This window comes from Pseudorasbora parva, chromosome 25, assembly GCF_024679245.1.
Source record: "Pseudorasbora parva isolate DD20220531a chromosome 25, ASM2467924v1, whole genome shotgun sequence".
NCBI lineage: Eukaryota > Metazoa > Chordata > Actinopteri > Cypriniformes > Gobionidae > Pseudorasbora > Pseudorasbora parva.
In genome coordinates, this window is record NC_090196.1 from 31,304,215 (window position 1) to 31,331,770 (window position 27,556).

General features: G+C 42.7%; 1 protein-coding gene across 2 annotated transcripts; it reads left to right on the forward strand.

Moving 5' to 3' along the window:
- Window positions 1-137: 137 nt before the first annotated feature.
- best1 (bestrophin 1) lies at window positions 138-24,721 on the forward strand. Of its 2 annotated transcripts, XM_067436027.1 has the most exons (10): window positions 138-418; window positions 653-852; window positions 6,106-6,200; window positions 10,863-11,096; window positions 12,740-12,894; window positions 15,675-15,752; window positions 18,046-18,198; window positions 18,467-18,547; window positions 20,533-20,684; window positions 23,669-24,721. In XM_067436027.1, exons 2-10 carry the CDS (start codon window positions 701-703, stop codon window positions 24,585-24,587), a joined length of 2,019 nt encoding a protein of 672 aa, XP_067292128.1. In that variant the 5' UTR covers window positions 138-418; window positions 653-700; the 3' UTR covers window positions 24,588-24,721. The 2 variants fall into 2 exon arrangements, with proteins under 2 accessions (XP_067292128.1, XP_067292129.1); XM_067436028.1 differs by lacking the exon at window positions 15,675-15,752.
- The last annotated feature ends 2,835 nt before the right edge of the window (window positions 24,722-27,556 follow it).

Consider the following 27,556-nt stretch of genomic DNA (forward strand, 5'->3'; position numbering starts at 1 on the left):
CACGGGTTAATGAAACGCAACGGGGCCACACGCAGAGCTGCATTTCCTCCACTAGAGGGCCCTACATAGAGCACCGAACACCCTGCCGAGGGCCTCTGTGAGAAAGGGTTCATCAGAGCCTAAACTCATCATGGATGATTTAGGAGCGGTTGGTTACTGACATCATATTTACATTGCATAACTGCAATTAAATACTCCATTAATCGAGTTAAATATGAGTGTTTGTGCATGTGTGTGTTTTGAAAGATTTGCTCAGATTAACAAACCCCCCCAGTTTTCCACAATGCCTCTTTGTTAGTGGAAAACAGATTAAGCAGGTCAAGTGACCGGAGGTGTGGGCGTCCCTGTACTCCTCTACTCGATCCTTCCTTCTTAACGGTTCCGGTAAAGACCATCAACCCACAAAACATCACACGCTGTGAGTACAGTTGCTTATTTCTTATAGATACAGTGTTTAAGGCCTACAGGCGAGGTATAGAGAGCAATTACATTGGATTGACAGTCTGATTTTTTTGTGTTTTTCTTTTAATTCTCACTTTACCTTTTTCATTACCAAATGCAATCAGTTTAGGTGTTGAGGCATGCTAACTAACATCACAATAGCATGTGCTTTCTGCTTGTGTGTGTGTGCACTACACATCTGTTATCACAGTGAAAGGTCGAGGGCTGTGTGGGGTCTTCCTTTCGGGAGGGGGCAGCGATGACGGTGACGTACTCACAGCAGGTGGCAGATGCGCGCCTCGGCACCTTTTATCGCCTGCTGCTGCGGTGGAAAGGAAGCATCTATAAGCTGTTATATCGAGAGCTGCTGATCTTTACTGTCATGTACTGCACTATTAGCATCACGTACAGGTAAAACACTGATCATTCACCTCTTTACCCCGGATTTATAGCCTTTATAGTGGTGCTGGTACTATAGTAAAACAATGGTATCACACACTGCAAAAAATGCTCTTCTTATTTAGTATTTTTGTCATGTTTCCACTACAAATATCTAATAATACTTAAATCAAGATTCATTTACTTATCTAGTAAAATGACATATTTTTACTTGTTTCCTAGGGGGAAAAATAATTTGCCAATGGGGTGGCATAAAAACAAGAAACAAAATTTAAATCAGAAACAATATTATTTTTCTCACCCCATTGGCAGATAATTTTGCTTGTTTAAAGCAAAAACTCACTTCAGTTTGATTTTATTTTTAAGAAAATGTCACGTCACAGACAAGGGAAAAGGGTGCGAGGACTCAAGTGCAGAAAAAAGATGATTTATTTACAAAAACAAAACATAAACTCAAAACAAAACCCACGAGGGGGAAAAACAAATAATAGAATAATATAAATACAAACTTAAACAAACCAACAGAATCACGGGGAGGACGGAAGACGCAGACATTACACAAGGATCCAACACAGACTGACAAACACAAGGAGATTATAAAGGGAACAAACAAGGCAGATAATGAGGGAGAACAGGTGGGGCAAATAAACCAATAATCAGATAACAAGAAGGGCGGGGTTGACAGTAGCACATGCAAGACATGACAGAACCCACATGTGCACACAAGACAGGACAGGCATGTGACATTACCCCCTCCTTAAGGAGCGGCTACCAGACGCTCCACTAGGGACGGGCGGGACAGACCAGGGAGGGACGGGAGGGACAGACCAGGGCGGGGCGGGAGGGACAGACCAGGGCGGGGCGGGAGGGACAGACCAGGGCGGGGCGGGAGGGACAGACCAGGGCGGGACGGGAGGGACAGACCAGGGCGGGACGGGCGGGACAGACCAGGGGGGCACGGGAGGGACAGACCAGGGGGGCACGGGAGGGACAGACCAGGGGGGCACGGGAGGGACAGGAGAAACAGACAAGGAAGGAACAGACAAGGGAGGGGTCAACAAGGGACACATGAGGAAAACAAAAAGTTCAGGCACCCAGGGCGGCGCAGGGAGAGCAGGACGCCTCAGCGGCGCACGGAGAGCAGGACGCCTCAGCGGCGCACGGAGAGCAGGACGCCTCAGCGGCGCACGGAGAGCAGGACGCCTCAGCGGCGCACGGAGAGCAGGACGCCTCAGCGGCGCACGGAGAGCAGGACGCCTCAGCGGCGCACGGAGAGCAGGACGCCTCAGCGGCGCACGGAGAGCAGGACGCCTCAGCGGCGCACGGAGAGCAGGACGCCTCAGCGGCGCACGGAGAGCAGGACGCCTCAGCGGCGCACGGAGAGCAGGACGCCTCAGCGGCGCACGGAGGGCAGGACGCCTCAGCGGCGCACGGAGGGCAGGACGCCTCAGCGGCGCACGGAGGGCAGGACGCCTCAGCGGCGCACGGAGGGCAGGACGCCTCAGCGGCGCACGGAGGGCAGGACGCCTCAGCGGCGCACGGAGGGCAGGACGCCTCAGCGGCGCACGGAGGGCAGGACGCCTCAGCGGCGCACGGAGGGCAGGACGCCTCAGCGGCGCACGGAGGGCAGGACGCCTCAGCGGCGCACGGAGGGCAGGACGCCTCAGCGGCGCACGGAGAGCTGGACGCCTGGGAGGCGCGGTGAGAGCTGGACGCCTGGGAGGCGCGGTGAGAGCTGGACGCCTGGGAGGCGCGGTGAGAGCTGGACGCCTGGGAGGCGCGGTGAGAGCTGGACGCCTGGGAGGCGCGGTGAGAGCTGGACGCCTGGGAGGCGCGGTGAGAGCTGGACGCCTGGGAGGCGCGGTGAGAGCAGGACGCCTGGGAGGTGCGGTGAGAGCAGGACGCCTGGGAGGCCTCTCCGGCCCAGCGGCGTCCACCGGAATGCGATCCACCAGCACAGGGACCACCGGAACACTATCCACCGGAACAGAGACCACCGGCATCGGGACCACCGGAACACGATCCACCGGAATAGAGACCACCGGAACACGATCTACCGGTACAGGGACCTCCGGAACACGATCCACCGGAATAGGGACCACCAGAACACGATCCACCGGCACAGGGACCACCGGAACACGATCCACCGGCACAGGGACCACCGGAACACGATCCACCGGCACAGGGACCACCGGAACACGATCCACCGGCACAGGGACCACCAGAACACGATCCACCGGCACAGGGACAACCGGCACAGGGACCACCGGAACACGGTCCACCGGCACAGGGACCACCGGAACACGATCCACCGGAATCGGGACCACCGGAACACGATCCGCCGGTACTGGGACCACCGGCATGCGATCCGCCGGCACTGGGACCACCGGCACAGGGACCACTGGAGCTGGGACCACAAGAACAGGCACGGAGGGAGCCTTCCTTCTCCTCCTCCTTTTAGAGACCACCGGAGCTTGGGCCACTGGAACTGGGGCCACTGGAACAGGAACCACCGGAGCTATCCAGCCCCTGGTCCTAGAGGGACTGGAGTCCAGCTGTTCCACAAACTCCCAAAAGTCCGGGGTTCCCATTCTCTCAACCTCCATGGGGCTGAGAGGCATGTCCAGGCAGAGGTTAAACACCTCTGCCTTCTCTGTCTCATTGAGGTACAGGTGATGCACCTCAATAAGGAATTTGCAGGCGAACTCTCTTACACCCGCCCCCTGTTGGCGGATGTATTTAGAGTTCACCTGCCGCATCACCTGTACGTGCCTGGTTAGCTCCATAGTTCAAAGAGCAAACAACAAAAATAAACAATCCTCTTGCTGAGTCCTCTAAGGTTGGATCCTTCTGTCACGTCACAGACAAGGGAAAAGGGTGCGAGGACTCAAGTGCAGAAAAAAGATGATTTATTTACAAAAACAAAACATAAACTCAAAACAAAACCCACGAGGGGGAAAAACAAATAATAGAATAATATAAATACAAACTTAAACAAACCAACAGAATCACGGGGAGGACGGAAGACGCAGACATTACACAAGGATCCAACACAGACTGACAAACACAAGGAGATTATAAAGGGAACAAACAAGGCAGATAATGAGGGAGAACAGGTGGGGCAAATAAACCAATAATCAGATAACAAGAAGGGCGGGGTTGACAGTAGCACATGCAAGACATGACAGAACCCACATGTGCACACAAGACAGGACAGGCATGTGACAGAAAACAAGGGAAAATATCTGTCTTTTACTAGTAAATGCATCTTGATTTAAGAATTTATAGATATTTAGACTAGAAACAAGACAAAATTACTAAGTAAGAAGAGCATTTTTTGCAGTGCAGGTGCTTTGATATGTACCGTGATATTGAATGACCTACAAAAAATTACTATCATGTTTGTTTTTTTACATCCTAGAATAACGTGGTACTGCATATTTCAATATTTCAAAGTACCATAATATTACCATCTGACATCATAACTGAACCATCCTACCACCACATGTTTTTGTAAGGATGTGCATTTACAGAAAAGTGCCAGGGTATTACCATGTTTTTTCTAACATTTACTATACTAGCAGCATATTATTTCTAGTGCATTTTAGTACAATGTAAATATCATGATAGCCTACATTAATTTCAGAACCAACTGTACAGGTATGATATTTATAACCATGTACTTTCTGGTGAATTTGATATGATACTTCGAATGGTATTTTAAAGAATACTATGGTAAAATTACTACCATAGGCTATACGATACTATAGTAATAAATCCATATATTATGGTATATATTCATGTTTTCAAGTTAAAGCAAACCATTTAATGCCGTGTTTATTTTTCATTATTGCCCATAGTATTATACAAGTATAGTGTTTCTGTAAATACAATGTAAATACCATAATTGTACTTTTTTTTGCAAGGGTAAACTTTATTTGGTACTTCAAACGGTATGTTTTTAAAATACCATGGCAAAAAAAAAAAAAAAAAAAACAGCAATACTATGATACTTTAATATTACCAGGGTTCTAAAGATTACTCTATGATATTCATATACAGTACCATTAGTTAATATGGTACATGATGTCCTAACAACATGATAATACTACGGTACTAAGGTACTATGTTTACCATAATCATATACTATAGTATATATTCATGTTTTCAAGTTAAAGCTAATTATTTAATGCCATTATTGAGTTTATTTTTTACATTTACCATATTATACAAATATAGTGTTTCTGTAAGTGCATTGGAGTACCATAAATACCATTGTTAAAATATAATATTTATGGTACTCCAATGCACTTACAGAAGTTTTATGGTACTCAACTACACTTTCAACATTTTAATTTCAGTACTAATGGTATATTTCAAAGTACCATGTGATACCATGATTGTACCATGATTTACTTTTTTGCAACGGTAACCTTTATGGTAGTCCAAAAGGTATTTTTTAAAATATCATGGGGAAAAAACAGTAACACTATGATACTTTAATATTACTAGGGTACTAAATGTTTACAATAGTCTATTCATATATCATGGTACATGTCCAAAAAATATGAAAATACCATGGTACTATGATATACTATGGTATTAAATGATTACCAAATCCATGTACCATAGTAATATATGGTTTTCAAAGTACCATGTGATACCATAATTTTACCATGATTGACTTTTTTGCAAGGGTAAACTTTATATGGTACTCCAAAAGGTTTTTTTTTTTTAAATATCATGGTAAAAAAAAACAGTGATACTTTACACTCTAAAATTCTGAGTAAAAAACAACCCAATGTTGGGTCAAATATGGACTAACCCAGCAGTTGGGTTGTTTTAACCCAGCGATTGGGTTGTCTTTAGCAAATATATAACCCAACCGCAGGATTAAAACAACCCAATTGCTGGGTAAGTCCATATTTGACCCAACATTGGGTTAAAACAACCCAGCATTTTTTTAGTGTACTATTACCAGGGTACTAAATGAGTACTATAGGCTAATCATATACAATGGCATTAATTAATATGGTACATGCCCAAAAATCATAATAATACCATAGTACTTTGATGTGTTATGGTAATAAATGATTACCAAATCCATTTACCATGGTACATCCCTAAAACATATTGTTACCATCCAAAAATTCACAATAAGGCCATGGATAATATTTTTGAAAGTGTTGTTTATCAGTGCAGAATATCGTTCAGTCCCGTGTCAAAAGGTTTTCTTTATTTAATGAAGTGCTCTTTGATTGACAGGTGTATCCTGATGGAAGAGCAGCGCCGGATGTTTGAGAAGCTCTCCATGTACTGTGATCAATACGCTCAGCTCATCCCGGTGTCGTTCGTACTGGGTAAATGGTTTCTTTCTTTGGATTAAAACTTTCCCTTGAGTTTTTGATATATACGTAAAAGGTCTTGGTAATATAAGATTATCCTGTAAGTTTCAGAGCTGAAAACTTCCTTGTTAGTCAAAGAAAAGCTTTTATAGACACCAGGCCCAGAAAACGTCTAATGAAGTAGCCCCCCCACCGACTCATCGGATCACACTAGCCAGCAGGAATAAACATGCCGAAGAAGATAGCAAGATATTGTGGAAGAACACAGTCGCTGCATAAGCTTCCTGCGGATCCTAATATTAGGAATGTGGGCCCCACTTTATATTAGGTGGCCTTAAGTACTATGTACTTACATCAGAAAATAAGTACAATATACTTACTGTGTTCAAATTGTATTGCAAAGCACTTTTGCTGATATTGTGGTGGATACGGGTAAAGTTAGGGTCAGGTGTGGTGGTGTGGGTCAGTTTAAGGGTAGAGTTAGGGTCAGGTGTGGTGGTGTGGGTCCGTTTAAGGGTAGGGTTAGGGTCAGGTGTGGTGGTGTGGGTCAGTTTAAGGGTAGAGTTAGGGTCAGGTGTGGTGGTGTGGGTCAGTTTAAGGGTAGAGTTAGAGACAGGTGTGGTGGTGTGGGTCAGTTTAAGGGTAGAGTTAGAGACAGGTGTGGTGGTGTGGGTCAGTTTAAGGGTAGAGTTAGGGACAGGTGTGGTGGTGTGGGTCAGTTTAAGGGTAGAGTTAGGGTCAGGTGTGGTGGTGTGGGTCAGTTTAAGGGTAGAGTTAGAGACAGGTGTGGTGGTGTGGGTCAGTTTAAGGGTAGAGTTAGGGTCAGGTGTGGTGGTGTGGGTCAGTTTAAGGGTAGGGTTAGGGACAGGTGTGGTGGTGTGGGTCAGTTTAAGGGTAGAGTTAGGGTCAGGTGTGGTGGTGTGGGTCAGTTTAAGGGTAGAGTTAGGGTCAGGTGTGGTGGTGTGGTTCAGTTTAAGGGTAGGGTTAGGGACAGGTGTGGTGGTGTGGGTCAGTTTAAGGGTAGGGTTAGGGACAGGTGTGGTGGTGTGGGTCAGTTTAAGGGTAGGGTTAGGGACAGGTGTGGTGGTGTGGGTCAGTTTAAGGGTAGAGTTAGGGTCAGGTGTGGTGGTGTGGGTCAGTTTAAGGGTAGAGTTAGGGTCAGGTGTGGTGGTGTGGGTCAGTTTAAGGGTAGAGTTAGGGTCAGGTGTGGTGGTGTGGGTCAGTTTAAGGGTAGAGTTAGGGTCAGGTGTGGTGGTGTGGGTCAGTTTAAGGGTAGAGTTAGGGTCAGGTGTGGTGGTGTGGGTCAGTTTAAGGGTAGAGTTAGGGTCAGGTGTGGTGGTGTGGGTCAGTTTAAGGGTAGGGTTAGGGTCAGGTGTGGTGGTGTGGGTCAGTTTAAGGGTAGGGTTAGGGACAGGTGTGGTGGTGTGGGTCAGTTTAAGGGTAGAGTTAGGGTCAGGTGTGGTGGTGTGGGTCAGTTTAAGGGTAGGGTTAGGGTCAGGTGTGGTGGTGTGGGTCAGTTTAAGGGTAGGGTTAGGGACAGGTGTGGTGGTGTGGGTCAGTTTAAGGGTAGGGTTAGGGTCAGGTGTGGTGGTGTGGGTCAGTTTAAGGGTAGGGTTAGGGTCAGGTGTGGTGGTGTGGGTCAGTTTAAGGGTAGGGTTAGGGACAGGTGTGGTGGTGTGGGTCAGTTTAAGGGTAGAGTTAGGGACAGGTGTGGTGGTGTGGGTCAGTTTAAGGGTAGGGTTAGGGTCAGGTGTGGTGCTGTGGGTCAGTTTAAGGGTAAAGTTAGGGTCAGGTGTGGTGGTGTGGGTCAGTTTAAGGGTAGAGTTAGGGTCAGGTGTGGTGGTGTGGGTCAGTTTAAGGGTAGAGTTAGGGTCAGGTGTGGTGGTGTGGGTCAGTTTAAGGGTAGGGTTAGGGACAGGTGTGGTGGTGTGGGTCAGTTTAAGGGTAGAGTTAGGGTCAGGTGTGGTGGTGTGGGTCAGTTTAAGGGTAGAGTTAGGGTCAGGTGTGGTGGTGTGGGTCAGTTTAAGGGTAGAGTTAGGGTCAGGTGTGGTGGTGTGGGTCAGTTTAAGGGTAGGGTTAGGGTCAGGTGTGGTGGTGTGGGTCAGTTTAAGGGTAGGGTTAGGGACAGGTGTGATGGTGTGGGTCAGTTTAAGGGTAGGGTTAGGGTCAGGTGTGGTGGTGTGGGTCAGTTTAAGGGTAGGGTTAGGGTCAGGTGTGGTGGTGTGGGTCAGTTTAAGGGTAGGGTTAGGGACAGGTGTGGTGGTGTGGGTCAGTTTAAGGGTAGGGTTAGGGTCAGGTGTGGTGGTGTGGGTCAGTTTAAGGGTAGGGTTAGGGTCAGGTGTGGTGGTGTGGGCCAGTTTAAGGGTAGGGTTAGGGTCAGGTGTGATGGTGTGGGTCAGTTTAAGGGTAGGGTTAGGGTCAGGTGTGGTGGTGTGGGTCAGTTTAACGGTAGGGTTAGGGTCAGGTGTGGTGGTGTGGGTCAGTTTAGGGGTAGAGTTAGGGACAGGTGTGGTGGTGTGGGTCAGTTTAAGGGTAGGGTTAGGGTCAGGTGTGGGTCAGTTTAAGGGTAGAGTTAGGGTCAGGTGTGGTGGTGTGGGTCAGTTTAAGGGTAGGGTTAGGGTCAGGTGTGGTGGTGTGGGTCAGTTTAAGGGTAGAGTTAGGGACAGGTGTGGTGGTGTGGGTCAGTTTAGGGGTAGAGTTAGGGTCCGGTGTGGTGGTGTGGGTCAGTTTAAGGGTAGAGTTAGGGTCAGGTGTGGTGGTGTGGGTCAGTTTAAGGGTAGAGTTAGGGTCAGGTGTGGTGGTGTGGGTAGAGTTAGGGTCAGGTGTGGTGGTGTGGGTAGAGTTAGGGTCAGGTGTGGTGGTGTGGGTCAGTTTAAGGGTAGGGTTAGGGTCAGGTGTGGTGGTGTGGGTAGAGTTAGGGTCAGGTGTGGTGGTGTGGGTCAGTTTAAGGGTAGGGTTAGGGTCAGGTGTGGTGGTGTGGGTCAGTTTAAGGGTAGGGTTAGGTGTAAGGGAAGTGTCAACAGTGTAATTAGGGGCCAAGCACAGAAGGTGCGAAGGCACCTATTGAAACCGTTAGTGTTCCTATTATTATTATTATTCTTTTTCCGCCATGGGAGTCTATGGCAGCCCATAGAACCGTATGGTAAAAAGTTGTGAAATTTGGCACACTCATAGAGGCCAGTCTGAGCTGTCACTATAGCAAATTTTGTGCCTCTAACTCAATCCCTCTAGCGCCACCACCTGTTCAAATTTCCAAAACCTACTTTTTCGAACTCCTCCTAGGCCGTTGCTCTGATTTTTACGAAAATTGAAACAGATCATCTTCAGACCATGCGGACAAAAATTTATGGAATTCAAGTTGATTCGTCAAATTGTTTTCAATAAACGCACAAACAGATTTTACGTAGAGGTTGCAAAAGCACACTAAAGGCTATATCTAGATTCAGGGCGAGTCGACTGATATCCAAATTTACCATGTCGGCCATTTTGAATTATGTGCTAAAATGCTGTATTTTATGAACGCATGAACGGATTGTTACGCAACTTGGTATGGGTCATCACCACAATGCATTGAAGTAGCCTGAGAAGTTTCGAAACAGCGCCACCTAGTGGATAATTTTTTTTCTTCAAACACTTATAACTTTGGGTGTGGTTGAAATTTTTGGATGGGAGTAACTTTTTTAGTTTCCTGAATCCTTGCCGAGTCCAACGATACCAGACTTTCCAGGTTTCGGCATATGATTTGCGCAGCGTTGAAATTTAGCGCTTAAAACATTTGCTGATATCTTCGAAAACCGCTATTGTACTGCTATTTTGCCAAAAATCAACTTAAGTCTTTAATGGCTCATTGTTGCAGTTGGTTTGACACTTCCAGCCATGCTGGCATGTCTTGTCTTCTTGTTTGCGCTTGGCCCCGATAATTGCTGCTTGCAGCTATATTTACAAATGTAACTACAGGAATTAATTACAGACATAATTAAAGTTTTTTTAAATTTTTTTATGTAAGTACAATGTACACACATGTATGCACACAATTGGTGCATTGTATCAAATGATTAATTACAATGTTAGTACATAGTAGTTAAGGCCACCTAATATAAAGTGGGTCCAGAATGTGTGATAGTGAAATAATATTCCTTTCTTGATCTGGGTGCGTGCGCACTTGTGTGTGTGTTGTGTGTGTGTGTGTTCGCGCTTATATCCGCCGATCGAGCTGGCCAAGTAATACAAAAATAATATTCCAATCAATCACCGGTGTAAAATAAATATTTGTGTTTGTTTGATAAAGACGTTTACGAGCCCTGTGATCGAGAGAATCGTTCCGATGCTGCTTTCAAAATAATCTCTCCCTCATGTGAACTGAACTGACAAGGGAGCTGAAGCTCATTAAATATGCAAATCTTATCCAATCCTAGCCGTGGGCGTTTACTTCCAAGTCTCCAGTGGGTCACGCCAATCAAAACCCAGCGTTTTGAAGAGAGCCTCAAAACCAGTGTAGACAACAGCCTATTACATATTAGTTATGATGTTTTTGAATGTAAAAACCACACTAAACGTCATTGGTTAACCTCTAACCTCTAAGACAGTATAACAAAATTTAAAAGCCAGTTCATGACACCTTTAAATCAGTTCTTGACTCTTTGTGAGGATGTTCTCACAGATGAAATGGCCCTGCAGGTTTCTACGTGACTCTTGTGGTGTCCCGTTGGTGGGGTCAGTTCGAGAGTGTCCCGTGGACAGACCGCTTGTCAGCGCTGGTTAGCGGACACGTCCGGGGCACGGATGAAGGGGCGAGACTCGTCCGCCGGAGTCTCATGCGTTACGCCAACCTGTCCGGCATCCTGATCTACCGCTCCATCAGCACTGCCGTGTACAAGAGGTTCCCGACCATGAGCCACCTGGTTCAAGCAGGTAAACTGGACGCGTAACACAGGAAGTGATTTGGGCAAAGTAATGTGGCCTAGAACAGAGATTAAAGCCATGTTTTGTGCCGGTACCCTCCGGTGTCTGGGATTTAAACTCAAGGAAAGAGGAAGTAATTACAGCCAGATTCCCAAGAGCATTAGCAACAATTTTAGAAATAGGTCATTTAAACATAATTTACTCACCCTCATGTGATTCCCTGATGCCGGTCAAAACAACAATTCCGGGGTGTAAACTCAGGACAATCTCACCTTTTACAAACCAATTGCAAATAATTTAATGATAGTATAATATATATTAAATGTAATCTACAAATAATTAAATATGAAGGCTTGGCAACTAGTAACACACACACACACACACACACACACACACACACACACACACACACACACACACACACACACACACACACACACACACTCACACTCACACGCACACATAGTCATTAAATCACTCACACACACAGACGCACACACACACACAGTCTTTCAATCTCTCTCACACACACACACGCACATGTCGTGTTTTCATGTTTAATGGGGACTTTCCATAGGCGTAATGGATTTCATACTGTACAAACTAGACATCCTATCCCCTTACACTGCCCCTGTCCCTAAACCTACCCATCACAGGAAACATTCTGCATTTTTACTTTCTCAAAAAAACTCCTTCTGTGTAATTTATAAGATGTTTTCCTCATGGGGACCTAAAAATGTCCCCACAAGGACAAGGATTTCGGATATTGCCATCTTTGTAACGTAGGGATTACCAGGTCGCACAAACACACACACACAGTCATTCAATCACTCACGCTCACACAAACACACACACACACACACACACACACACACACACACACACACACACACACATGTTGGTCTATGTGGTTTACAGGGACTCTCCATAGGCGTAATAGGTTTTATACTGTACAAACTGTATTTTCTATCCCCTTACACTGCCCCTACCCCTAAACCTACCCATCACAGGAAACATTCTGCATTTTTACTTTCTCAAAAAAACATAATTTAGTATGTTTTTAAGGCCATTTGAATTATGAGGACATTTGATATGTCCTCATAAACCACATTTATAGTGTAATACCAGTGTAATACCCATGTAGTTATACAAATTTGTGTCCTCATAAACCACATAAACAGGCTCACACACACACACACACACACACACACACACACACACACACACACACACACACACACACACACACACACACACACACACACACACACACACACACACACACACACACACACAAACTACACCTAAACCATTTTTACTTTCTCAAAAAAAAAAACATCCTGTATGATTTATAAGCCTTCTGAAAAGTGGGGACTGCTGGCTGGTTCCCACAATGTAGGTAATCTCAGGTTTTACTATCCTTATGGGGACATTTGGTCCCCACAATGTAAAATAAACAAATAAACAAGGGCACACACACACACAGTCATTCACAACTCACTCTCACATTCACACAAATGTGATACAAAGATTTTTGGAGTTTGACAGCCCCTGGTAACCATATGCTAAAAAGAGCAGTGGCAACATCCTTCTTTATGTGTTGCATGGGAGGAAGACGGTCCCATGGGTTTGAAAACTCTCCTGTACTGTAGGTCTGATGACGGCTGAGGAACTGAGGCAGTTAGAGGGACTGCCTTCCCCTCATAATAAGTTCTGGGTTCCCTGCATGTGGTTTGTCAGTCTGGCCATGAGAGCTCGGTCTGAAGGACGGATCAACAACGACGTCGCAATGACCGCCATCCTCAACGTATGTCTGACACTTTGTGTGTGTGTGTGTGTGTGTGTGTGTGCGTGTGTGTGTGTGTTTAGACTGGTCACTCCTCTGATTTTGATTGCATTGGGTACATTCAGGTACATTGCAACACTTTTTGCCATTGAGTTGTTTGGGGAAAATGTCCTTATTATCCCGAATTAACCCTTTGTATCATGAATATCCTTGTTTTGTAGAATATTTCTGCCTATATTGCAGAATAAAAATATATAGTTACCCAATTACTTACATTTTATATATATACTATCAATACCATCAATACCAATTCATTGTGTGAATATGTGTATTTTTTTATGTTGTCACATAAACAACATGCCACTAGCCATGAAGTTTTTGGCAGTGGATTTATGACAGTCTCATGAACCTGAAGTGCATCACATTTAGTTTAGTCTCGGACATAATTGAAAAATGACTCGTGGTTTGATGAGAGATTCAGAACTATGGCTCTTAACGATTCACTGAATAATTAAGTCTAAACCAAACTGCTTATTGAGCGAGTTTAAGGCAAGCATGCCACATGAGTCCTGAAAACTGAAGCTGGCGTGTCTCAATTGCCCCCTCCAGGTGGGTGGTCCCATTATAGCTCATAAACCCCGCCCCCTCCATGAAATATAACGGGACGTAGACAAACTAAACTATCAAATTACACTTCAAATACAAAATACTTTTTTTCAAAGATTTGAAAAATCTGTTTTTATGGTTCAAGGTTGCAGAATAAAATTCACACACTGGTGTTAGTTGGTTATTTGATGCTATATAAACGGGGTGTGGCGTTATGATTGACAGCTGAGATTGACGGCTTCTCTGAGCAAAGTCTTCACTGAGGCACTAACAGTCATTCTTCGGGAATTTCGGGAGGAGGTTGGAGGTTTAACTTTAATCTCTACATTTCCATAACAGTTTATTTCACAAAAAATGGTTGATAAGGCGGGAGTGTGGGCAGCACTTTGATATCGCGGCTCTACTTCACACTCACTACTGCGCAGACTCGAGACCCAAGATATCAGCTCCATATCTAAAACACTGGCGGCTTCACTTACACCAGCGAAAGAAAGTGAAGGCGCGTCGTCCATCTTTTTTTTTACAGTCTTATGGTTTGGTGAATCTTTTGGACTGAACCGCTTCATAAGAATCATTTTTTTCAGACATCACGACTCTCGCTCTGTTTGTTGTGTGCAGGAAACACTGCAAAATTTAGAGAGATGATTTCTGACAAAAACATTCATGGACGTACACCCTGAGATGATGTAAGCCACAAAAACCTATACATCACAGTATTCATTGTCAGATTATTTCAATACGGACATAACCGAGAAATGAATCGCGGTTCAGTGAGGAAGTCAGCTGAGAACTAATGGCTCTTAAAGGGATAGTTCACCCCAAAATAAAAATTAGCCCACGATTTACTCGCCCTCAAGCCAACCTTGGTGTAAATGACATTCTTCTGTCAGACGAATAAAAGTTAAGTCAAAAATTCCTGCCTGTTTTTGAAGTCCATAAAAATGCATCTGTCCGTTAAATAACTGCTCCACACGGCTCCAGCGGTGAATCGATGCGTTTGTGTAAGAAAAATATCTATATTTAAAACTTACATTTATGGCCTATCGCCTTTCGTGATAAAGTGTTGAAAGTGCCTTCTCGGAGTTCAAGATGCGTCCGCGACGTCTGATGAGCGTAACTGGTCGTGTAAGCCTTTGAACTGCAGAGGCACTTTCAACACTTGTGGCATTTTCAGGCGCTTCCAACACTTATCGGACGAAACTTTACTTTATAAGGTTTTATATATGGATATTTTTCTTATATAAACGTATCGATTCACTTCAGAAGGGCTTTTTTAACCTCCTGGAGCTGTGTGGAGCAATTATTTGATGGACAGACGCATGTTTATGGACTTCAAAAACAGAGCAACATTCCTGCCATTATAATGCTTGGATTAGCCAGGACTTTTTAAATATAACTCAACTTTTATTCGTGTGAAAGAAGAATGTTATATACACCTAGTATGACTTGATAAATCATGGGATCATTTTCATTGTTGGGTGAACTATCCCTTTAAGTTTGTTTCAAACTGCGAGAGTTCAAGGTAGTTTCATCTTTTTGACTCCTAAAAAAAGACCCATTTCATTGGCAGAAAGAGTACTGAAAAAGCATTTTCAAGTAGAAGTACTGTTACTTGTCAAAAAAGTTAGTTGTAGTAGAGTAAATTACCTGTCCTAAATACTACTCAAAGTAGAAGTAAAAAGTAAAAGTACTCAAGAGTAGTCCTGAGTAGTGAGTAGTGAGTATTATGCTATGAATGTTATTCCACCTTATACCCTGCAATTAAAAATGTAGCTTACTCTTTTATGGATGATTCTCAGTAAGAACAAAAAAACATCAGATCACCAACACTATTTCAATATTTCTTTGAATATTTCTTTTTTTATTTTTGACTGCCAGCACTAAAAATACAGCCATGTAATATTTGAGAAAGCAACCAATAATCTGGTAACATTTATGACAACATTTTTAAAACTACTCAGTTACAGTAACGAGAGTAATTTGTAATTCGTTACTTTACACCACTGCTTAAAACTCATTACCCAAAATGATTCACGTTCTTTCACTGACGTTGTTGCTTGAAGGAAACATGGACAGTTTTTTAATAAAGGAGTTTCAGTACCATCTGAGAGAGAGTTACTCTAATAACACCTAACTTCACAACTCCATTAATTCTTACTGAACAAAAGGTATTTTCTTTGGTTTTGTCCTGGTAGGAGTTGAACACACTGCGCTCTCAGTGTATGAGGCTGTACGGCTATGACTGGATCAGCCTCCCTCTCGTGTACACACAGGTTTGATGGTTCACACTCGACTAGCTTCATTTACTAGGTCTAATAGTAGACAAAACTAACCAGACTAGTTGTTCAGATTTTCCTGTATAGATCCAAGTAAAATCCAAAATGAAACTAAGCTGAATTGACCACGTTTATATGATCTCAGTCAGATATTGTAGTGTCTCCTGCAACAATGATTTTTCATAATCAGTATTGATTGATTTAGTGTTGATTAATGTCAAATTATGTGTTCCAAACATACTGTTTATAAAACCTACATTTCTTTGTAAATGATCAACCACCCACTTGCTGTCTGATTAATCTCTGATTAGAATAGGAAATCATCTCTGATTGGTTGGAATGTGCAGCGATGATCTCATATTGATTGGCATGGATATTTGTGAACTCTGAAGGGTTGAAATGCTTGATGTACAGTGGGGCAAAAAATTATTAGTCAGCCACCAAATGTTATTTGCAAATAAATTCTTTAAAAATCAGACAATGTGTTGTTAGGGGTTAACTAACAGCTTATGACCCAAGACCAGTAGTGAAAAATGAAGACAGAGTCAGGATTGCAATTAATTAAAGAAAAATTTACTTAAGAATAGTTTGCCGTTTCAAAAGCAGAAGCCAGCTTCAAGTCTCACAAGGAGTTCGTAGGCCGTGCTCCCTCTCCGTCTCGTTGCCTCGCCCTATCATACACACACTGTCCCAACAGTTATACCATTTTCAAGGTCTATCCACATCATTACTGCATGTGGATGGTTCTGATTGGCTCAGAGATAATGCACAGTCATGGTAAATTTCCACTCGAGTCAGTTAATCTGATGCACGTTTCCACTGACGTGTCACTTGTTGATGCTTTCACCCAGAATCAGGCCCGTAGTGACCGTCCAGATCTGGAGCAGGCGCCAGCTTGCCCAGAACAACAAGTCCACCCATGTCTTAGGGTGCCCATTGTACACCATTCTGATCTGTAACAGAGAATATTGCGCACACACACAGATACACAGTGTCTCCAAGGTTGGAGCTGATTAAGCTCCAGTTCTAACCAAAACATACTGATAGCATGTGCTTTCTTTCAGTGAGAGGGACACACAATAGTACAGGCAATATTCATCTCGACTCTTAAGTGTTTCAGTAAATATAAAAGAAATCAAATATAATAAATTAAATGAAAGACAAATCCATATTTCATCTCTGGAAGCCGGGCTAAGTGAGCAAGCACTGTTTCTGCACTCCTGACATGTTAGGGTAGCCTAGAAATCTAGACGCACCCTAGCGGCAGTAAATCTAATCTGCTGCGAGTGTCGTCTAGCAACTCTCAATACACTTCTGAGCTGTAAACGCCAAACTCTGGTCGGGCCAATCACATCGTGTATAGAGTCGGTGGGCGGGGCTTAACATAATGACGACGGCCGAGTTGCGTTTGCGTGCTTCTAGTAAGCACAGAAACTGGCGAACGGCGGTCTTTCGAATCAGCTTTGCCCGCGACTCTGGAAGACTTGGAGTTAAGCTTTTCTCTGAGAAAAGAACAAAGAGCGGCACTGAAGCCATTCTTAAGAAGGGAAGATGTGTTCGGAGTTTAGCCGACCGGATACGGCGAAAGTTTAATCAGTCAGCGAGCTCTGCTTCACCTTCGTTGCTCTGGTTGGTGTAGCGCTATCCTATCGCGTGCAGAGGGAGTTTGAAAGACAACCGTTTATCCGCCCCTCGGATTGAGCTGTCAATGGTGAGTTTCCAGACCAAGCATCTTGATGTGGGTCTGGCTTGTCAGGCTAATGTTAGGGGTGCGTGATGCCTCAAAAATCCAAACACACAACCTTATTGCAAGTGTTTAGTGACACATCAAACATCTCTAAGACAGACCCTCAGTCACTCCTCAGAGACCAAATACACACATTAGAAAACAAGAAACACAAAGCAAAATCTTAACTGGAAAGATTCATTATAATAAAATTGGAAAATAAATATTGATTAAGGTTTTGATTATGAATTTAATTAGAATATATATATACAGGTATATTGAAGCGGCAGTGGATTTCAGAATTGGCCTTTTAGTGTTTTTCTGTACTTTTTTTTTCTCATTCTGTCTCTCATAGTTGAAGTGTACCGATGATGAAAATTACAGGCCTCTCTCATCTTTTTTTTTTGGGAGAACTTGCACAATTGGTGGCTAACTAAATACTTTTTTACCTCACTGTATATTTTATTGATTCATTCAAACATTGATATGCGTTTTGCTTTATTAATACTGAGATTATTTGACATGATTTTGAGCAGGTTGTAAGTGTCATGTTCTCTCTGCCAGGTGGTAACCGTGGCTGTGTACAGTTTCTTTTTGGCATGTCTGATTGGTCGACAGTTCCTCGACCCCGCCCAGGGTTACCCGGGTCACGACCTCGACTTCTACCTGCCCGTCTTCACCTTACTGCAGTTCTTCTTCTATGTGGGCTGGCTCAAGGTGTGTTATCTTATTAGTGACTCCACTCTCCATTCACAGTCACTAATAACTGGTTATATATTGAATTTAATCACTGTTTAGCGGTAAATAACCTCAGCATAATTATAAGGGGTTCCATTCAGCTGACATGGCATGTACAAGACTTGGTTATACATACAAATTTAGGGAAACACAATTTAAAAAAAGGTTACATCACAGTGACGTAATGTAGCTACATCATCTGCAACAAAAACCCAGAAAATAATTGCATTGTTGTGATTTTTTTCAGGTGGCAGAGCAACTTATTAATCCTTTTGGGGAGGATGATGATGACTTTGAGACAAACTGGCTGGTGGACCGTAATTTACAGGTACATCATCAGCCCCACTAATGATATGTTTGGTGATCTCATTTGTATGGCAAGCCATTTTAACATTTAATCAAAACATACTAGTATTTATTTATTTAGGTACCAGTACCTTTTAAAAGATACAAGTACTTATTTATTAGATACTAGTACCTATTAAACAAATACTAGTACTAGTTTATTAGACACAAGCTCTTATTTATTAGATACTAGTACCTATTAAACAAATACTAGTACTAGTTTATTAGACACAAGCTCTTATTTATTAGATACTAGTACCTATTAAACAAATACTAGTACTAGTTTATTAGATACTAGCTCTTATTTAATATATACTAGTGCTTATTTATTAGATACTAGTGCTTATTTATTAGATACTAGCTCTTATTTAATATATACTAGTGCTTATTTATTAGATACTAGCTCTTATTTATTAGATACTAGTGCTTATTTATTAGATACTAGTTCTTATTTAATATATACTAGTGCTTATTTATTAGATACTAGTGCTTATTTATTAGATACTAGCTCTTATTTATTAGATACTAGTGCTTATTTATTAGATACTAGTTCTTATTTAATATATACTAGTGCTTATTTATTAGATACTAGTGCTTATTTATTAGATACTAGTGCTTATTTATTAGATACTAGTACTTGTTTATTAGACACAAGCTCTTATTTATTAGATAATAGTACCTATTAAACAAATACTAGTACTTGTTTATTAGATACTAGCTCTTATTTAATAGATACTAGTGCTTATTTATTAGATACTAGTACCTATTAAATAAATACTAGTACTTGTTTATTAGACACAAGCTCTTATTTATTAGATACTAGTACCTATTAAACAAATACCAGTACTTATTCATTAGTAACACGTTTCAAATTTTTGACATTGACTTCTATGGGGATCTGTCTTTCAGATATCAACTATCTATGTTTTGGCTAGTATGTATTCCAATTGTGACCAGTACATTTTTTTGTATACTTATAAGTATTAGTATAAGTACTATTTAATAATTACTAGTATCTACTGAATAAGTACTAGTATCTAATAAAAATACTATTGTCCATTTAATAGGTGCTAATAGGTACTAGTACCTATATAATTACTTGTAGCTAATTAATAAGTACCAGTACCTAGTGGAATAGATAATAATATCTAAAAAATAACAAATAGTAGCATGAAAATAGATACGTGTATGTTTTAAAGATTAAATGTTAACACGGCTTGCCATATCTTTTGTGTCATTCAGTCTTGTTGTATGGATTTGTGTGTCTAGTATTACAATCCTTCTGGGTGCGTCCAAAAAATGCATACTCACTTGAGTAGATGCTTATTAAATATTTACTTTGCGAGCACTAAAAAAGTATATTCTATATTGGATGAATGTGTGTATGAATGTAATCCAGACGTACTACATTTTCATGTTGTCATTATCGTGTCCTACTAGTGTCACTTCACTACCATTCACAAATCCTCTACCATGGCCTCATGGGAAAGTAAAGTTCCTCATATGCACACTTCAGCCAGGTTATTAACAATATATGGTGGCAATGAGGGGAGACTAACCTTTTGTAGATTAAAACTGGAATATAGTAATTTTTCAAATTAAAACCATTTTAAAGTGTAAACAAATTACTTTTAAATGTTGAATAATTACATCAAATCTTTAGTTTAGCGTCACATGAGCCAAAATGGCAGAATTCATGGACAGTATCCTAATATTACTGCTGCTAAATTCAGGTTTTAATGTGTATATACGTGTGTAGGGAATTTTGTTTTATTTGAATTTATTTATGATGAGTAGTTGAGTTATTTATTTTTAAGTGGTTTTTAACCGGACCTCTGTTCTAAATTTCGTTCCAGCTCATGTTCCATGTTTTTGGAATGACAATAAAAAATCCCTAATCCTTAATATTTCTCCATTTTGTAAGAACCTGTGCTTATGCGAACATAAATAAATGTGTCTTTCTCCCAGGTGTCTCTGCTGTCAGTGGATGAGATGTATGATCTGGTTCCTCTGATTGAGAGAGATAAGTACTGGGATGAATCTGAACCTCAGCCGCCGTACACAGCTGCCAGCGCAGAACACCGCAAACCCTCATTTATGGGATCTGCTTTAGACATCAGGTGAATGAACATCCTCACACACGTACATTTAAAGGGTTAGTTCACCCAAAAAGCTAAATTCTGTCATTATTTACTTACCTTCATGTTGTTAGTAAGACCTTAAGTTCATCTTCGGAACACAAATAAAGATATTTTCATTGAAATCCGAGAGCTCTGACTCCTCCATAGACAGCAATTTAATTAACACTTTCAAGGTCCAGAAATGGAGAAAAGACATTGTTAAAATAGTCCTTAATGCTATGAAGCAATGACAATACATTTTGTGTGCAAACATTTTTTTAAAAATCTTTAATCAACAATGTCTACATGTCTGTGTCTCCTAAAGCCATTTTTCTTCTTTTTTTCTAAGTTAAACATAATTTTTAGCGGAAGAAACCTCTGAAATTACAATACAACCTGAAGACCAGGAATTTAGATTAAAGTAAATAAGGGACATTTTGATATGGAGCTCTATATATAAGTTGTTAAGTGGATAGTGTGGAAGGATAAATGATGACAAATGTCTGATACAAGGCATTTTTCTTCCATTTAAAAATAAATAAATAAATGTATTGACAGTGGAAATTGTAATTTAAGTAATTTTCCGATGTTAATTTATTTATTTTTTACTTATGGCAAGACACCACAGGTATTTGGGGTAAAAAAGTAACTAATAGATATCATACTTCCCATAGTTTGACAAAATTTTGTATTACAAGTTTGTAATGTTGTATTTAAAAACACTACTTATCTCTAATTAAACACTATTTTGCATACATTTCCAGAACAGAAATACAAACACTGGGACACAAAATCCATGCTTCATTTTTTTGACCTGTTATAGTTAAAGGTTTTTACCGAGGAGATTTTGGATATCTATTTTTATCACTCGGTAAATCAGAAAATATTGTTAACATCCAGTAAAAACATGTTTTAGGCATAAAATATCAAAATCAGGAGAATGATATATGAACAAACCCCCTCTGAAGAATATAGAAACCGTCAAATTTGGCGAATGTAAAGTGAAAATGTTTGATTCAGTGCAGAAAAAACAACAACACTCTTTTTAAGATATCTATTATAATTGTGATCTACAGATGCAAAACGAGGTGTAGAATAATAAAATAAACACTTAAATGTGTATTTTCGAGGTTTTCTTTCCTTTGAATGATCTGAAAGAAGCCTAAAACTGACCAGTGCATGAAAAGCAATGTTTTTGTGTAGAGTCTAGCCTTGTTGAGGTGGGATAGGATTAGCCTGACAAGCCTGACCCACATCAAGATGTTTGGTCTGGAAACTCACCATTGACAGCTCAATCCGAGGGGCGGATAAACGGTTGTCTTTCAAACTCCCTCTGCACGCGATAGGATAGCGCTACACCACCCAGAGCAACGAAGGTGAAACAGAGCTCGTTGACAGATTAAACATTCACCGTATCCGGTCGGCTAAACTCCGAACACATCTTCCCTTTTTAAGAATGACTTCAGTGCCGTTCTTTGTTCTTTTCTCAGAGAAAAGCTTAACTGTATCCCAAGACTGGTTTCCCACTGAAGCTAAGCAGGGCTGAGCCTGGTCAGTACCTGGATGGGAGACCAAATGGGAAAACCAGGTAGCTGCTGGTAGAGGTGTTAGTGAGGCCAGCAGGGGGCGCTCACCCTGTGGTCTGTGTGGGTCCTAACACCCCAGAATAGTGATGGGGACACGATACTGTCAAAGAGCACCGTCCTTCGGATGAGACGTTAAACCGAGGTCCCGACTCTCTGTGGTCGTTAAAAATCCCAGGATGTCCGTCGATAAAAGAGTAGGGGTGTAAACCCGGCATCCTGGCCAAATTTGCCCATTGGCCCCTGTCCATCATGGCCTCCTAATAATCCCCATATCCTGATTGGCTTCATCACTCGGTCTCCTCTCCACCAATCAGCTGGTGTGTGGTGAGCGTTCTGGCGCAATATGGCTGCCGTCGCATCATCCAGGTGGTGCTGCACATTGGTAGTGGCTGAGGAGATTCCCCCTTCTATGTAAAGCGCTTTGGGTGTCTAGAAAAGCGCTATATAAATGTAATGAATTATTATTATTATTATTATTAACTCAAAGTCTTCCAGAGTCGCAGTCAAAGCTGATCCGAAAGACCGCCTTTCGCCAGTTTCTGTGTTTACTAGAAGCACGCAAACGTAACTCGGCCGTCGTCATTATGGCCCCGCCCACCGACTCTATACACGATGTGATTGGCCCGACCAGAGTGAGGGGAATACAGCTCAGATAGGTATTGAGAGTTGCTAGACAACACTCACGGGCAGATTAAATTTGCTGCCGCTAGGGTGCGTCTAGTTTTCTAGGCTAGGATAGTATAACAAAATTGAATACAATTTTGATTTGATGGTGACTTTTAACTAATCATTGTGGCCTTTTTCTTTATACACTGCAAAAATGCTCTTCTTACTTAGTAATTTTGTCATTTCTAGTCTAAATATCTAATAAAATCTTAAATCAAGATGCATTTACGATATAAGTAAAACGACATAAGATATTTTATCTTGTTTTGTTGAAATTAAAATGTAGTTTTTGCTAGTTTTTGCTTAAAACAGGCACAACTATCTATGAATGGGGTGATAAAAATTCTCGAAATGATTGAAATCTTGTTTCTTGTTTCCGTCACAAAAAGAAATAAGGTTATTTTTCTCACCCCACTGGCCGATCATTTTGCTTGTTTTAAGCAAAAAAAACCCCTCAGAAAACAAGAAAAAAAATACCTAATGTCATTTTAATTATCTAGTAAATGTATCTTGATTTAAGAACATTTAGATATTTGGACTGGAAACGAGAAAAAAATGCTAAATAAGAAAAGCATTTTTTTTGCAGTGCATGGACATTTTCAAGTTGCATAGATCAGTGATAGAAAATATGTTTAAGATTTAAAAGAACATTTTGTCTAAAAGAACATCCTGAAGGTCAGTTGTGTGGTAAAAACCAGTTCACAAGGTCACAGCTGTCTCTCTGTCTCTCAGCGTTCCCAAAGAGGAAATGGAATTCCAGCACAATCTGGAGCAGATTAAGGAACACGAGGAGGCCAATCATTCCACTCCATTTCTGGGCAGCTTGAGTCGACTTCTGGGCGTCCAGGCTACCAATTTCCCTCGCTCGACCCCCACGTCCCGAGTCTCGCTCCTGCGCCGGCGCCCCCGCGCCCCCTTCTCTCGCTTCCCCCTTTACCTCAACCCTGAGAGCGTTCCGATGCCCAGCCACGCCCGAAACGCTGACATGGCGGAGGACGCCTTCTCGTCCATGCCTCTATACGAAAGGCCTGGTTTCTACAGCTGCCCTCAGACGCCCATCCACTGCATCCCCCCGCCTGTCCCACGCTCAAGACTGCGACGAGCGCAGGGCGAAAGCTCCAGCTCGCTAGTGCAACCAATTTTGGGTTCGCAAGTCCTAGCTCCGCCCGACACGCCCGCGCCTCCTTCCTCCGCCTTCCCTTGGGTGGGAGAAGACAGCGAACAATCGGGACCAGCTTTCTCCTTTCCGGATCCTTTGCCCGAGCTGTGCTCATTAACCAAAGCACGGCTCATTCAAGGGTTGCCATTGCGCCGTCCCCTGCCTTTGCGACTCGCTTTAGACACGTCTCCATCTCCATCTACGCCTGAGAGGGTGTTCTCATTCACCCCTCAATCTTGGCCGCAAGCTCCGATTAACACCGCCAGCTCAGGAAGCGTGAATTCGGGGACTACAACAAACACCAATGGAACGGCAAACAACCCCTGGCCAATCAGCAGAAGCACCACCGCAAGCACAGCCAGTCCCGTCAACCCAAGCCCCACGGCGACTCAGCAGACAGCCAATCAGCACAACTCTCCCAACGACTCCGGCATCTCATTAGCTGAGGGGGACCTGTTGGGTGCCGTGGTGAAAACAGGGGAACTGATCTGAGTTAGCTGGACCAGCATGAATTTGCTCTTTCAGTCTAGTTTTTGGCTACATTTAAGACATTTTAAAAGGGTTAGTTCACCTGAAATGAAAACTATCCCATAATTTACTCACCCTTAAGCCATCCCAGGTGTATATGACTTTCTACTTTCAGCCAAACACAATAAGAGTTACATAAAAAAAATATCCGGGCTCTTCAAAGCTTTATAATCGGAGTGAATTGTACCTCAGATCTTGAAGCCCAAAAAAGTGCATCCATCCATCATAAAAGTCCTCCATATGGGGGTTTAATAAAGGGCTTCTGAATATGAAAAATATCCATATTCATAACTTTATGAACTATAATCACTGGCTTCAGCGAACAGCCGTACGCGAGTCTAGTTTTTGGGGAAGAGTGACCTCTGACCTGACACGCCTCTCGCGGTTCAAACAACAAACTCAAGCTCCTCTCACATTCCTCTTTAAAAATTCTCATTTTAGGGTGTACTCACACTAGTCAGTTTGAACCGTGCCAGAGTGCGTTTGACCACCAAAGCGCGGTTCGTTTGACTAGTGCGAGTGCTCCGAACCGGGCCCGGGCGCGGCTCGATTAGCCGGCCCTGGCCCGCTTGGAAGAGGTAGGCCAGAGCACGATTCAGTTGGACTCGGGCGCGGTTCGCATGCAGTGTGAGCGCTAACCGGGCTGGAGTCCGTAATCAAAGCTACTAAGTCCTTGCTGCACTTCAGCTGGTACCTTGCAAACCTCCTCATACGAGCAGCACGATTACGTGAAAATTTTCGCGCCACTAAGGCGACACATCTGTTTAACAGTAGGCTGTGAGAGGGCTGTGGACCAAACGACACAAAATTATCCACAAAGAAAACAGAACGATGGACTCCATTGTGTTCAGAGAGCGCCGCTCTTCCTGTTTATCCCGAAACCGTCGCACCATAATGACGTAAGCGTGCTCCGGCACGAATGCTGAAACCCGAAACCGTCGCACCATAAATGACGTAAGCGTGCTCCGGCACGAATGCTGACACCCTATGTGAGTGCAGGCAAGCGGGGGAGTGGGGAGGGGCAGGGGCGTGGGACTGGGGGGATAAAGGGTACTGAGTAACCAGGGCCCGAGGCGGGGGGGGGGGGGGGGGGGGGCCTTAGAAGTCAGTTTTCTATACATACACATACATGGTACGGGGGCCCAGCAAGATGGTTTGTACCCAGGGCCCAAAATTTGGTGCTACGCCCCTGGGGAGGGGGGACAATCGTACTCGGGCCCGGTTCATGGCAAACGTGCCTAGTGTGAGTACACCCTTCAGTTCACCCTTTAGTCTTCTTATTCACGTCCGGTGTTTTGTTTTGCTCTATCCTCTGTGCTTCCGTCAATAGAGACAGAGCGACACGCGTCATAATCTGAAAGCCACGCCCACTGGGGGGGAAACAAACCAACCGTGTCCATTGACTTTCTATTGACCCAAAAAACAAGCGTTTAAAGACACAAAATTGGATACAGGCACTTGAGTCAGAGCGCGAGATGTTATATTACACTGAGAACTACGCCCACTGGAGGGGAAAGCAATCAGCGACAGGAAATATAATATATAAAAATGACATTTGGATATTTGAAAACATGTTTACTGCACACGTAGACATACTGAGAGTCAGGATCCCAAAATGTCCCCATTCTTCTGCTGAAGCTTCACGTCTTATTGCCTGAATCCACTTCTGTCTCGTTTTTTGGGGTTGACAGCTTATAAAAACGCAGTTGTGTGTTTTTTAGCTTGTTTGCTGTACTCATTGTCACATATCAGCTTTTAGACATTGTTCTGTTTTTTGTTATAAGTAAGAAAAGACGAGGCGATCGCTTCACGCAATACAAAGTCAATGGAGAGTGTTGGATTGTTTTCTCCCCGGCGTGGGCGTGGCCTGGACACGCTCTGTCTCTATACGTCATGTGTCAGGTCAGAGGTCACTCTTCCGTCAGAACTAGTCTCATGTACAACCGTCACCGGAAATCAGTGATTATATTTCATAAAGTGATAAATATGGATATTTTTTCTTTATTAGAGCCGTGTGGATTACTTTTATGATGGATGGATGGATGCACTTTTTTTGGTCTTCAAAATCTCAGGACCATTCACTCCCATTATAAAGTTTGGAAGAGCCGGGATATTTATTAATACAACTCTGATTGTGTTTGGCTGGAAAAAGAAAGTCATACACACCTAGGATGACTTGAGGGTAAGTAAATCATGGGGTAAATAACATTTTTGGGTGAACTAACCTTTTAAGAAACATCATACATACTATAAAAAACACAACATATATTGCCGCTAAATTCACATTCTGGATGAGAAAGTGCATAATGAATCATAACATGCACAATTGATTCATACCATCACAATTTCCAACACGTTTTGTATTATATTGCTGTATGTGGGCAGAGATAAATTACGTAGATCAGTAAAACCACTTGATCTCCTCCATCTTGTTTATGTTCAGCTACTGGCTGCATCCGAAACACTTCATCATAGTAGGCAGAAAACAGTAGTACTTCCCAACTCACAGTTGGTGAAAAGTATCTGATGTGACTTTTACCATTTCTGAAGTGTGCTACTTTCCCATGAGGATTAGTAAATGGCAGTGAAGTGACTCAAGTGAAGCTGTTAGGTCTCGATTACAATGACAAAATGATGAATGTAGTACATCCAGGTTACAATCATACTCCAATTCTGATTTAAAAGAAGTACCTACTCAGAGTATGCCATTTTGGACACAGCCTGTATCTCACAAGAAATAGGTCATGTGACCTCTACTGTCACTGTCATTGGTAGTCACCGCTGCTCATTTGCATAAACATTGTTGCAGAATGCATGCTTTTCCTAATATTGGAAACCATGTTAAAGAAAACCGATTTAATGCACAAACCGCCACTACTGCAGAACAATCCTCCCAAACACAATGCATCATGGGATTGCAACAGCATTAAAGT